The sequence below is a fragment of the Anabrus simplex genome, chromosome 7 (genome assembly GCF_040414725.1).
Source record: "Anabrus simplex isolate iqAnaSimp1 chromosome 7, ASM4041472v1, whole genome shotgun sequence".
Classification (NCBI taxonomy): Eukaryota; Metazoa; Arthropoda; class Insecta; order Orthoptera; family Tettigoniidae; genus Anabrus; species Anabrus simplex.
In genome coordinates, this window is record NC_090271.1 from 7181010 (window position 1) to 7194263 (window position 13254).

At 37.9% G+C, this 13254-nt stretch overlaps 1 protein-coding gene across 2 annotated transcripts in view; it reads right to left on the bottom strand.

Annotated features, from left to right (window-relative positions):
• The window catches only part of LOC136877204 (nucleoplasmin-like protein), a 177303-nt gene that overhangs the window by 60365 nt on the left and 103684 nt on the right, over nt 1–13254 (bottom strand). For both annotated transcript variants that reach the window (XM_067151030.1, XM_067151029.1), the window contains exon 5: nt 13123–13203. In XM_067151030.1, coding sequence (XP_067007131.1) covers nt 13123–13203 — 81 coding nt within the window. The remainder of the gene's footprint in view (nt 1–13122; nt 13204–13254) is intronic.

Genomic DNA, 13254 nt, shown 5'->3' on the forward strand with positions numbered 1-13254 from the left:
TATTTGTTGTCCAAAAATCAACCAAAATAAAATTTGGTCTCTGCCGTGCACATCCGGCCACAACACCTGTTCCACAAACACTTTAAAATCCAGTCTTTTCATGTTTGGTGATTTGCAAGCATATGCTTTTTTCTTCTTCTTCTTGAGGCGCCTTCTCCTAGCGGAGGTTGGCGGTCCACATAGCCAGCTATGGACGTGATGTTGCAGCATGGAAAGCATCTTCTGAAGTGCAGTTGTGCCATCTTCAGATGTCCTTCAGCCATGAATTCTTCCTCCTGCCAACAGACCTTTTCCCCTGTATTTTTCCTTCAATGATGAGTTGTAATAGCTGGACTTCTCACCTCTCATAATGTGCCCTAGATACTGGGTTTTTCTTTTTTTTAACAGTAAGTAATAATTCTTTCTGTTTCTTCATGCGATGAAGGACTTCGTCATTTGAAATTTTCAGCACCCATGGTATTCGGAGTAGGCGGCGATATAGATACATTTCATAAGCATCGATTCTTTTTTCTAGATTTTGGTCAAGGGTCCAGCTTTCACATCCAAAGAGAAAAATGGAGAATACATAGCACCGAATCATTCGCATTCTTAATTGCACACTTAGGTCCGATTATGTAAATAGCTGTTTCATGCTAAACAATTGCCTCCTGGCCTGTTCTATTCTAGATTTTATCTCTCTCTTGGAATCACAGTCCTCATCTAGCACAGTACCAAAGTATTTGAAGGAGGATACTTGTTCAATCTTACTGCCATTTATTAACAGGGTTGCTGGAATTTTTGTTTTAGAGAAGACTACAACTTTGGTCTTGGAAGCGTTGACAAACAAGCCAAACTCTTCACTGCACTGGACTAATTCGTCTATCATGCATTGGAGCACAGGTAATTCATTTGCTATGACAACAGTATCATCTGCGTACCTGATATTGTTAATTGCCTGTCCATTTATAACTATCCCGCTGTTTACCTCCAACAACACCTCCCGAAATATCGCCTCAGAATAAATGTTGAATAAGAGAGGTGACAGCACACAACCATGACGAACACCTTTTCTGATTGTAGTCGCTTCTGATGTTCTTTGGTCGATTTTGACATCTGCGGTTTGATTCCAGTACAGTGCGCTGATAATGCGTAAATCGCATTGGTAAATACCAGTTGATCTTAATATCACTATCATCTTTTCATGTTTCACAGAGTTGAAGGCTTTTTTGTAGTCAATAAAACAAGTATATACATCGACATTCATGTCCCTGCACCTCTGTACTAGTACATTTAAGGAGAAGAGTGCTTCACGTGTGCCGACCCCATTTCGGAAGCCAAACTGGGTCTGATCCATATAAGATTCACATTTCTTGTAAATCCGTGTGTGTATGATTTGCAGAAATATTTTGAGGACATGGGACATCAAACTAATCATACGGTAATCATCACACTGGGAGGAGTTCTGCTTCTTCGGTATTGGTATGAAAGTTGATCTCAGCCAGTCGGAAGGTATCTTTCCTGATGTATAGATGATGTTGAACAACGATGTTAGTAGACTGAGGCCGGTTCAGTCCTGTTCAGCTATAACTTTAACAACTTCGGCGTAAATTCTGTCTGAACCAGTGGCTTTACCATTCTTCTGAAGTTTAAAGGCATTCTATACTTCACTCTTTGTTATTCCAGGACTGGCTTCATTGATTCTTTTGTCAGGTGGGGGAGGATCATCTGTGTCATCATTGAAGAGATATTCGATGTATTCCTTCCATCTTTTAAGTTTTTCTTCAACTCCTAAAATAATCTCATTGTTTGTGTTCCCTAATATTTGTCCGCATCGCTTCTTTTGTAGACCACTCAGCTCTTTCACCTTTTTATAAAGGTTAAAGTGATCATGCTTCTCCTGAAGTTCCTCGATTTCCTTGCATTTGTCAGACATCCAGGATTCCTTTGCTTCCCTGCATTTTCTACGTATCTCTTTGTGTAAATTTTTGTATTTAACGGGGTCTTTATTTCATTCACAAGCTCCAGGATTTCATCAGTCATCCAGTTTTGCTTTTAGCTGCTGCTGACGTATCCTATGTTATTTTCCTGGACTTGAGTTATGCTATCTCTTATACAGTTCCATGTGGATTCTACTTCTATATGTTGAGACTCTTTATTGCTTCCATCTTTTCTTCCAGAGCAGTACCAACACTAGTTCTGACATCAGAACTGGCCAATTTTCTGATGTCTATGCGTCTTGATAGTTTAGCACACCCTGTAGCGTTTCTAAAGCGTTGCATTTTAAAGTCCATTACTACTAGGTTGTGGTCACTGTTGATGTCAGCACCAGGATAGGTTTTTACTGATTTCACGAATTTCTTCAGCTCTTGTTTCACTAAAATAAAATCTATCTGAATTCTGACAGTCTTTTCTTCATTATCTGCAGGTGAAGTCCATGTGTATAGCCTCCTAGGGTGAAGTTTTAACAAGGTATTAGAAACGAAAACTTCATATTCTGTGCAAAACTGCACCAATCTGTCTCCCCTTGTGTTTCGTACACCAAGACCATAGCTCCCTACAATATCACCTTCAGCACCGAGGCCAATCTTTGAGTTGAAATCGCCCACGACCAGTGTTATCTCTCCTTTCTTTTATTTTTTTTTGCTATGGGCTTTACGCCGCACCGACACAGATAGGTCTTATGGCAACGATTCTCTCCTTTCTTTGTAAGTTTCAGTGCTTCATTCAATGTATCATAGAATGATTCTATCTCTTCATCATCTCTGTCAGAAGTTGGTGCATGAATCTGGATGATATTCATAGGTCGGTGTGTCGTATGCAACCTTAACAATATTCGATCACCAATTGGAACGAAATCTAAAACGGATTTTGCAATTATTGATGACACAATAACGCCAATTCCATACCTGTGGTTAATATCACCCCCACTGAAAAGTACAAGGATCCTTCCTTCATAATTTGAATCCCTGACCCAGGCCATCTTACTTCAGTTAATGCAAGAACGTCATTTTTCAGCCTGCATCCACTTTTGCAAGCTTCCCGGTCATATATAAGCTGCGTACATTCCATGTAGCAACTCGAACTTTGTTGTCATACACTTTGATCTTTCCAAAACTGTCGGGCTTTCTAATCATAGCAGCGTTCAAAACATTCCCCCCTGGAGATCCGAATGGGGGTATAGAAACTCCGGATAAGTCTTACATTAAACAGAGCCATGCCACATGAACTCTAAGGGATATCCTTCAGGATCATTAATGCAGTGGTTTCCCATTGCCTTCTGCATCCTAATGCCGTTGATCAGTTGTAGGTTCATCCGCCTTTTGAGACCATTTCCTGTCCCAAGGACAATAAAGTGCCCTAACCTCTACCCGCTCATCCACCCTCTAGGAGACTGTTGGCACTTGGTATAGGGTATCTTCTTATACCGGAAGATACTCGGTCGTTTTCACACTACCCTATACAATTTCCTTCTCGTTCTTTTGCCGCTCTCGTTAGCTTAAAGTACAGGAGTATAATTTCAGCTACACAGTAGTATTCTAAATAATTGGAGAAGCCAATCATAATCACTGTTATTCTGAGAACATGTTGGTAATGAATAACTGCAAACGTATTAACTTACATTCACAGATGTAAAATTTTTGACTGTTTTGCCTGTAAATATTTTAAAGAACAAGTGATGAAAACGTCACCATAAAAAAATATCTGAGTTGATTTTCTACTTTGCTGAACTACAAAACCAAGTCACGAGTGTATGTTGTACTAGCTTCTTTTAGGTCATAGAATATGTTAAATCTGCACACGATAGTTAATCTAATAGCCAGTCAAACGTTGACAGTATTACGACTTTACAACCCGCTTCACTAAAATACTAGTGTTAATAACATAACCTTCACTTGCATAAATTACAAACTAATCGTATTTTCCACAACTGTAAATAAGGCTCTTTTGTGAACCAGGACTCCCTAATGTTTCAGATTCAGTTCACCAATGTCCACCGCCATCTTAAATTTCCTCTTGTTTATTCTATTGACATATAACCTCTTTGCTAATTCAGATCAAAAATGTGAGCTAACTTTGTCCCATAGTAGCTCTGGACATACGTAATTCAAGGGTCATGTCATGGGTTCCGAGCCAAAAACATATGACTGGAGGAAAGGTGCCATTCATTACAATTAAGAGGCATTATTATGTATGAATGGGTGGCTGTTGCAACTGAATGAACAGTATCATAAGTCGTCTTTGCTCCGTTATTGACAAGAGTTCTCCCAGGCCGTAACTCCTGACAAAATCTTAACTGATCTGCAATAATTACCCGCTCTGGTGGAAAATTATACTCTTCAATGAAACACCTTACTTCCATAACAAACTCATCAGCTTTCTCTTCTATATCAGCAGCATCACTAACAAATCTGCTGGCAACTTTTAGCGTGAACTTGCAAGAAACAATCTTTTTTTTCCCCTCTTGAACCACTGCAGCCAGGATCTGGAATTTTTTTTTTACAATTTGTTCTACATCGCAGCGACACAGATAATCTTATGTCGACGATGGGATAGGAAAGGCTTAGGAGTGGGAAGGAAGCGGCCGTAGCCTTAACGTACAGCCCAGGAATTTGCCCTTGTACTGACAATGGGAAAACAATGAAAACTATATTCAGGGCTACTGACAGTGGGGCTTGAACCCACAATATCCCAGATGCAAGCTCACAGTTGTGCGGCCCTAATGTTTTCACATTGCAATGAACTGATCACGTACCTCGTTATTTATTCTTTCTTGTAGCACATTCCTGTTTCTGACAGGTAGTTTCAGCGTCATGGAAGTTTTGCAAAATTGTTTTGTTTTTTGTCCTTCTTGTGCCTCTGCATCTTTACTCTAGAGGACATATCTAGGGCTGCTCCAGAAGGCCGCCATTGTGGAGGATCATTCCCTCTTGGCTGCTTCGTCCAGATTTTGTAAGCATCGGACAAGTAACCTTCAGGAAATTTTGTTTTAATCTTCTTTGGTGGTGAAGGATAACAAGAGAAACCACTTCTCTCGCCACTGTCACATAATACTGGACTGCTTTCTGCAGTAGTCCCATTTTCTAGCAGTATCGCTTGATCATCCCTAAAATCACTTGCAATATCATCTTCATCTACCATAAGAGTTCTATACTCTTCAACAAGAACATCTTCATGATGTAGCTGTTTTCAATGTTATAAAGCTACGCGATCTATCCTAGTAGGCATTTCCTCTGAAATCCACTACCAACTTAACAACAGTTGGTTTCGTTTTGTAACAATCTATGCATACAACAGGTAACATTCATCTCTAATACGTAACTCCTTTCTTTGCACTCCATACTCCCCTCCGTCACAGCAATCCATAGCACATCAAATTGCACCAATGTCATTTTTGATGTTCTGAAAGATAAATAAATGGGTCTCGTTCAAATGTCAGCGACAAAGCTGGGTACTCTTCCTTGCGAGAACCTGGAGATGATTACTGTGATATACTGCAAAGCCAACCGAACTAAGGTTTCAAAATTTCAATTTCTGTAACCGTAGTGTGGTTAAGACAAATATGATTCCATGACTCCATTCATATAGAGAGTGACCAACCGAGTTGACTACCTCATAAATCCTAGGGCGAATTATTTTGGTTGGAGCCAAATTACAACGTTTTACCTCATCAATTTTAACAATTATAAATAAGTGTACAGTAATTATAAATTGTGTTTTATTTTGCCAACATTTGTATATACTACGTAGAACTACCATCGAACTCAATATCATATAGACTTTGATTACTTTCATTTTTATACTGTGCATATGATGGCCTCATTTTAATATTAAGAAACCACTAGCGTATTTTACTATGTGTAACTAGTCTATTGTTATTTCGTTTAAGATAGGACCTTGTACGTGTTTTTTAATGTATTCTTTCTTACATATTATGTTCATAATTTCCAACCAGACGTCTGGTTTAATTTTGAGGTGCTTTGATATGACTGATTATGCCCCACATGGAGGGCGAAACATGTCTCCATTTTAACGATGTTTAACTAAAACATGTTAACATCTTGTAATGTATTGAATAGGTTGGAGTCCAATACATTCTCTTATATTATTATTGCGATTCTTTCAATACGGAAAATAAAATGATTTTCATTACTTGTAATAATACTGTCATTGCCGATGAAACTGCATTGCTTTATTTTAATGCGAGCCCAAACGGTCTTATGGTTTTAAAGGAGAAAGTGCCAGCTGGAGAATCGTACAAGGGTCGGGGATGATGGACATTGTAGTGCGTTGCAATTGCAATGCACATGGAAGCGAGAAACTTTATCCCCTCATCATAGAAAAGTTTGATAAGCTACGTTTTAAGGGCGCCGGGCACTTTCCATCCCAGTACAAAGCATCTAAAAATGCAAACAGTACAGATATCCAAAAAATAATGCATTTGCACAGGGGAACCAGCATAATTGAATTGTGCGATTTATTTTCTTTCGTTGCGTGAGGTTATGTTCGTCAGTGATTTATCCAAGTGTATAATGTGAACAATGTAAATGCACCTTGTTGGATACATTTCGGAAATAGTTTTTCTATGGCATTGGAAAGGTTTAAACTGTGAATCAAGGTGATTGCATGTATTACTGGGTCTTAGAATACTTTGCGACGCGGCAGGTGTTTACATTTCTGAAGTACGAGAAAAGTGCCATGGCGGGAAATCACACAAGGAGAGAGAGTCATAGGAAAGTTTGCTTTTAAGGGCATCAGGTACTTTCTGTGTAAATACAAGGCATCTAACATGCATACAGTATAGTACTCCATTGAACAAAGCACTTGCACATGGGAGCCAGCATAGATTTCTCCTCGTCTTTGAATCGTGCTTTTTTTTTTTCTTTCTTTCGTTGCATGAGGTTATATTTGCCAGTGAGATATGCAAGTGCATTATTTGAATACTGTAAATGCACCTTTTTGGATACATTTTGGAAATAGTTCTTTTTTCATGGCATTTGAAAGGTATAAACTGTGAATCAAGGTTAACTGCACGCAGTAACGGGCCTCAGAATATTTCGTAATGCGGCAAGGGTTGGTACTTCTGAATTGCGAATTGGCGGTTAATTCAAAATCACGTAATTCGAAGTCCGATTTTGAGTCCCAACGACTTTGAATTAAGGAGGTTTTACTGTACTTCAGGAAGTGGATAGGCATCTGCATCTTTAAGCGTTAAGGGCTGACACAAATTTTGAAACTGTGCCTTCAGTCCGAAGCAATGCCGAGTGTTGCCGTGCAAAATTCGTTGCCACACGAGTCAGTGTAACCTCCGGGTAATCCAGGGTTGAATTGTGACTAGAAAATAATGTTAACTACTACACCTACAGGTCCGGAAATTACGACTTCAACTTACAGTTCACAACATTACATATTTGATTTGAAAAGAAAGTCAAATGCAATAATATGCTGTTCCTTTAAAGGAATCCCATGAAAAATATGTTCTGTAGATACAAATTTCACTGCACACACACAATCATACCCGAGCGCTATCAGTAAACCTCACATGGCAAAAAATCTAAGGATTTTCGACCTACGCCAGCTTAGTCAAGGAATAATACTAGATTATAAATTCCTTGCCTGTAATGAATAGGTGGAATTTAGAATCCAGTATTATTCTTTGACATTAAGTACATTTCAACATGGACCACAACATGAAATTTGTAACATGTAATATGCCAGCTTGACAAAAATAATAATACTCCTGGGCTACAAAATTAATACTTCATGCGTTAAAACGGGATACTTCAATTAAATTAAATCTACTTACAGCATAGGCCACTGATCTGTAGATGAACATAAGAAGAAATGCATGTTAAAACAGCAGCAGGTGTGATGAATATTAGTTTGGAGCATACATAACAGGACTACCTCGATAAATTAAGCAGATATGCCATAACTGAAAAAGGCTTTACACAATAAAACTTGTTTAACCTAACACAGGCAAGAAATAATATAATACAGCAAATAACTTGCTACTTCGACTATGAAGTCGTGGCCTTTAAGCTTCCTGCAAAAAGGCTTGAGAAAATGTTTTGTCTTAACAGGGACAGAACTCCTGGTCTTCAAAATAGAAATAAGACTCCAGAGATTCATTGTACATGGATATCCGAACTCCATTCAATTTTTGTTCACAAGGCTGAAAACATGTTCACATTGTGCATTGCTATGGGGTATGGTGAGAATAGAGAACACGACTCTAGAAATTCTGTTATACTTAAGAAGTCCATCAGCTCCATGAATTTTTGATATTTATGTCCAACTGGAATCACTTGCAGCATCTCGATTTGCAACCAAAGCGGCATCTACCGAAAGAGCTGTGAACTGCCTCTGAAGCTCATTCACCACCTCATGTAGTTTCAATTTCTTCCTTGCATAACATGACAGGAAACTTTTCCAAGAAAAAACAAATGGAAGAAAACTGTGCAAGTTCTGATATTTCTAAAGACATTCTTTCCTTCTGACACTTTTCTCTCAGAAATAAAATATATCAACAGGGATCTCATCCACTTTAAGTGATAAACTTCCAGCACCTTTTTCAGCTGCTAGATTAATCAGGTGGCAAATGCAACCCACGACGGCAATCCCTGGTTGAACTTCCTTCAGAACTGCTGATTTTGTCCTAACCTAACAGAAGCATTGTCGGAGCAGAAAGCCACACAGCTTTCAATTGGTACGTTATGAGAATTCACCTGTGATAACATCAGGTTACCTATGTTTCACCCTGCTGAGTCCCCCTCTAACGCTGGTATGGATAGCATAGGGCTAACTACTTTTTTCCAGTAGAATATCGTAGAATGTAACTATAGGATAAAACATGGCATTCGTATCGCTGCTTCCATCCATTGCCAAAGAAAACAGTCCATTCTGAAGGCACTTAACTTCATATGACTTTTTGCCATATTATTTACAATGCATGTAGATTTTTTTGTGCGTACACAGCTGTGTTTCTTTGCAACTTCTGATGTGGGAACAACATCTTAAATAAAGCACCAGCATGATCAGCCGCACTTATGGGCACATTGTGTTCCACCAAAATGGAAGTAAACAGACATTCTCCCCTAATTACGTCACTGTCAACGTTTCAAGACTTGGCAAAAAAAGTGTCGACGTTCTTGTTACCTTCCTTCGATTTAACGTAACTTAAGTGTTTACCGCACTTCACATGATTACTTAAATCGTTTCTTCCATCATGTGCATTATTATTATTATTATTATTATTATCACACCCACATACCGTGCAAAAGGCAAATTTTTCTCCCTTTCTTGATTTTTGTATGTACGGAGAATCAACAGAATATGATTCTAAATGTCTGGAGGTACTGCTTCTTGTTGGATTCATTCATGATAATCTACAATAGGAATATAGCGTATGAAAATGTCCAAGAACAAATGTCTCTGTATCTATTAAAAACATAGAACGGAACCTGCATCACTGAACGTCACATAAAATTATAACATAAACACTCAAAGTAGTCAAGCACTTCATTAAAACATTTAAAGCACACAAAGTCTTAAACCATTAAATGAACACGACACCAACCTCATGAACCAAGAATATGCACATGGTAAAAAACACACACATGGAATGAATGTAATTCTCATTATAATTTAATGGACTTCGCTAATAGCAGTGTACCCAGTCACTGGAACGAATTTAATTAGTCCAACGAATACAGGAAACTGCAAAGCATGAAGTTATAACACAAAACGTCTACATTTCATTAAAATATGTCAAACTTAAAAGGCCTTCAAGGAACGCCAACTTCGCGAACAAAGAACAACACTAACGTAGTCAAACAATATAGGTTAAAACACAAGCGAACAAAGAATTTGCGGAGCAGAGCCTGTCGACACCTAAGATTATTATTTGTGCTTATTGTCCTAATGTTTTTTTCTTCTCAATTACAGCTGAAGAGGACCACTAAATGGTCGAAACATGTCCTGCAAGTGCTAATTTATATTCAATCATGCCTGGGGCAATAACAAAGAATCGATTAGGTGGTTATTTTACTAACTTCTTGACCTAAGATTAACACGGAAGAACTGTCATCCCGGCTCTAAATTCAATTCCAATAACGACCCAAACAACACATGGTTAAAAATACGAATCATATCAAAGAATGAGTTATCGATTATCGTGGACTTCACATTTGATAAATATAATTTTTGATCCGTATTGATGATATTTGACTGAAATAATAACGAGTTATTTTATTTATTTGGCCACCTAATCAACACAATAGATCTTGTCTTTGTTGAGTTATTACCGAGCTCGATAGCCGCAGTCGCTTAAGTGCGGCCAGTATCCAGTAATCGGGAGATAGTGGGTTCGAGCCCCACTGTCGGGAGCCCTGAAGATGGTTTTCCGTGGTTTCCCATTTTCACACCAGGCAAATGTCGGGGCTGTACCTTAATTAAGGCCACGGCCGCTTCCTTCCACTTCCCAGGCCTTTCCTATCCCATCGTCGCTATAAGATATATCTGTGTCGGTGCGACATAAAGCAAATAGCATCATCATTGTTGAGTTACAATGACATGTTAATTAAAACTGGTACAGGCTTCGCCTTACATATAGGCATCATCAGCCATGGGTTTAACCTTGAAATAAAATCATAACGTTATAGCATCTTATCAAATGAGATGGTCCATAGAGGTCCAATATCAACTTTGTATATTAACCTTCAACTACAACCTCGTTCTTCTTCACCAAGGTGAACCATATCATTACCATATGCTATTGATTTTTATCTTACGTAAACAATTACAGGTCACTTGACCACCTTTCATTATGTTTTAAAAAATACGATTTTGATCGTCATTTCGTATTTGCTAGTTCTAACCGCTAGTCGGTCAACATTTTATAGCACTTTTACCACTTGTTTATAATAAACTGAGGCTTTATTCATTTTAAAAAGTAGCAGTCTTCCAATGTCACTATTGCAAATATTTTTACCAAATATAAATTCACTCCTAGTGTAGTCTTTAAAACCAACATTGTACTAGTCTCTTACCATATGTTAATTTTTTTAAAACCTCTTCGTGGCTTTTTATAAATGAGTTTTATTTTATTCATGTGTAAATCAGGTGCCTGATTTTATTCCAAGGTTAACCATGGCTGATGATGCCTGTATGTAAGGCGAAACATGTATCAATGTAACTCAACAGACAAGATTTATTGTATTGATTAGGCGACCTAATTAATGAAATAACTTATTGTTATTATTTCAATATCGTGGACTTGCCTTCGATCAAGACCGAGCGTGCTTTGACCCACACAAACAATCGATTGTACGGAAGTGGAGTGATTATCATATGTTAATGTTTCAAATTTTTGTCCGCGAAGTCGTCAAATGACACCGTCCATCCTTAAAATGGTGCAATTTCCGTAAATTTTAGGATAAACCGTAAAACTAGGCAGATATGCAATATAAATATAATATATACATAAAAATAATTAAAAAGTGAAGCATCCTTATAGGCTCGTTGGGTAGTTTCTAAATGAATATTCTACAGTACGGTTTGTCATTTAAAATAGGCTCTTTCCCTGTCCCCTACAGAAACGTGTTAATGAGGTGTAACCAGAATCAAACTAGCCAAAGGGAAGAAAAGCCAAGGAGCAGCAAGGGAAAAAACCTTTCTGAAATGTTTGGCATGATTCACCACTATCAACTTAGCCACCATATGTGAAGTGTCTAATCCTCGTTGGATTCCTTTGTAAGTAAAGTCTGGATGCAATATATATTTAAGATCCTTACCATGAAAAGTAACTGCAAAACTATGACTATTTGATTTTATGAATGACAATGTTGTAAATCTTAAAACGATCAATGGATTTCCTTCCACACCATCTCAGCACTGGCCTTGAAAAAATTAAGCTTAGTAACGGAGAAATACCTGGGAACTAATGCATCAATCCACAGCGTTGACACTGTTAATCGTAGTTTAACATCTGAATGAGTAAAAGACTTGATAAACTTCAAGCAATAAAAACAACTTAAAATGGGACATTCTGCAGCACCTTGTTTTATTTCCTGACAAACAAAAAACAATGACGTGAACATGGAGTACAAATGTAAGAGCAGTTTACAGTATCAAGGAGTAAACACAAACTGATGCAGTCATGATCGCAATTTGTCTACGAATAAACAAGTAGTAACAGAAGAAATCAAACTCATACTTTCAAGCACAACATGAACTATCATATCATCCTTACACACGGCTACAGTTCACAGGCTGGCACCATGTCTCACATTACCTAAAAGTAATTCTTTTCGCCCATAGGAACACACTTTGTACTTCAATATACAATACCACTAACACACACAACTCCCAAAGTTATTTATATATGGAGAATATACAGCATCCATTAGATAGCTGAAATGAATTTCAGAATTGCTGACCAACACTAATCAAATTCCTTAATTCACCATGTATCTTAAAGTTAGTTCTTCAATCCTGTCAACAGTCGGTTTAAAGGGAGTTTTATACTTCAGCACAACTATGAATGGTTAGGGAATGGAACTGCTTCAACCATTCATATTTCAACAAATACAAGTCTGCAGAGAAATCGTGCGATCCACGACACTTTCCTAGTACTCAACATTCAGTCATCCGAGATGGAAAACACAATCACATCTGTCCAGAATTTAAAGACGTACACCACAAGATATACAGTACAGCAGTTCAATGGAGAATCTCAAGAGCGAATTTCTGTATGGCTTCAAACAAAACGATTACTTAACATGAAACTATGATATACAATTAACTCCCGTTCACAGTATTAATTTAGGTTTGATTCACAGAAGCATTAAAAGAACATGCAAACAAAAAACAAAACAAAAAAAGTACAATGAAGACAAAACTGCCACTACTACTGCACATAAAACTACAGTAACCAATCAGCCAGTAAAAAAACTCTTGTCTTTATTGGTGAAAACTAGGAAGGTAGGTTGGAACATGAAAGAGATATCCTCAGGAGAAGTTGACTACGGAGCACATCATATAAACATATGCTCCATACACTCAAGTTCACCTGTACGGAGTGGCTCCTCTTTTTAAAAATTCAAAAGTTCTTTACACCGATACATGAGTAGATCACTTGTGTACCTCAGCATCGTTAATGTCTTCCACTTTTGCCTTCTTCATTTTTCCAGAAGAGTTTAAGGGCATCTTCCTCTTCTTGTCACCCTAGAAAATATCAAGACAACGAAGAACAGAGGTTAATCACTAGCTATTAAC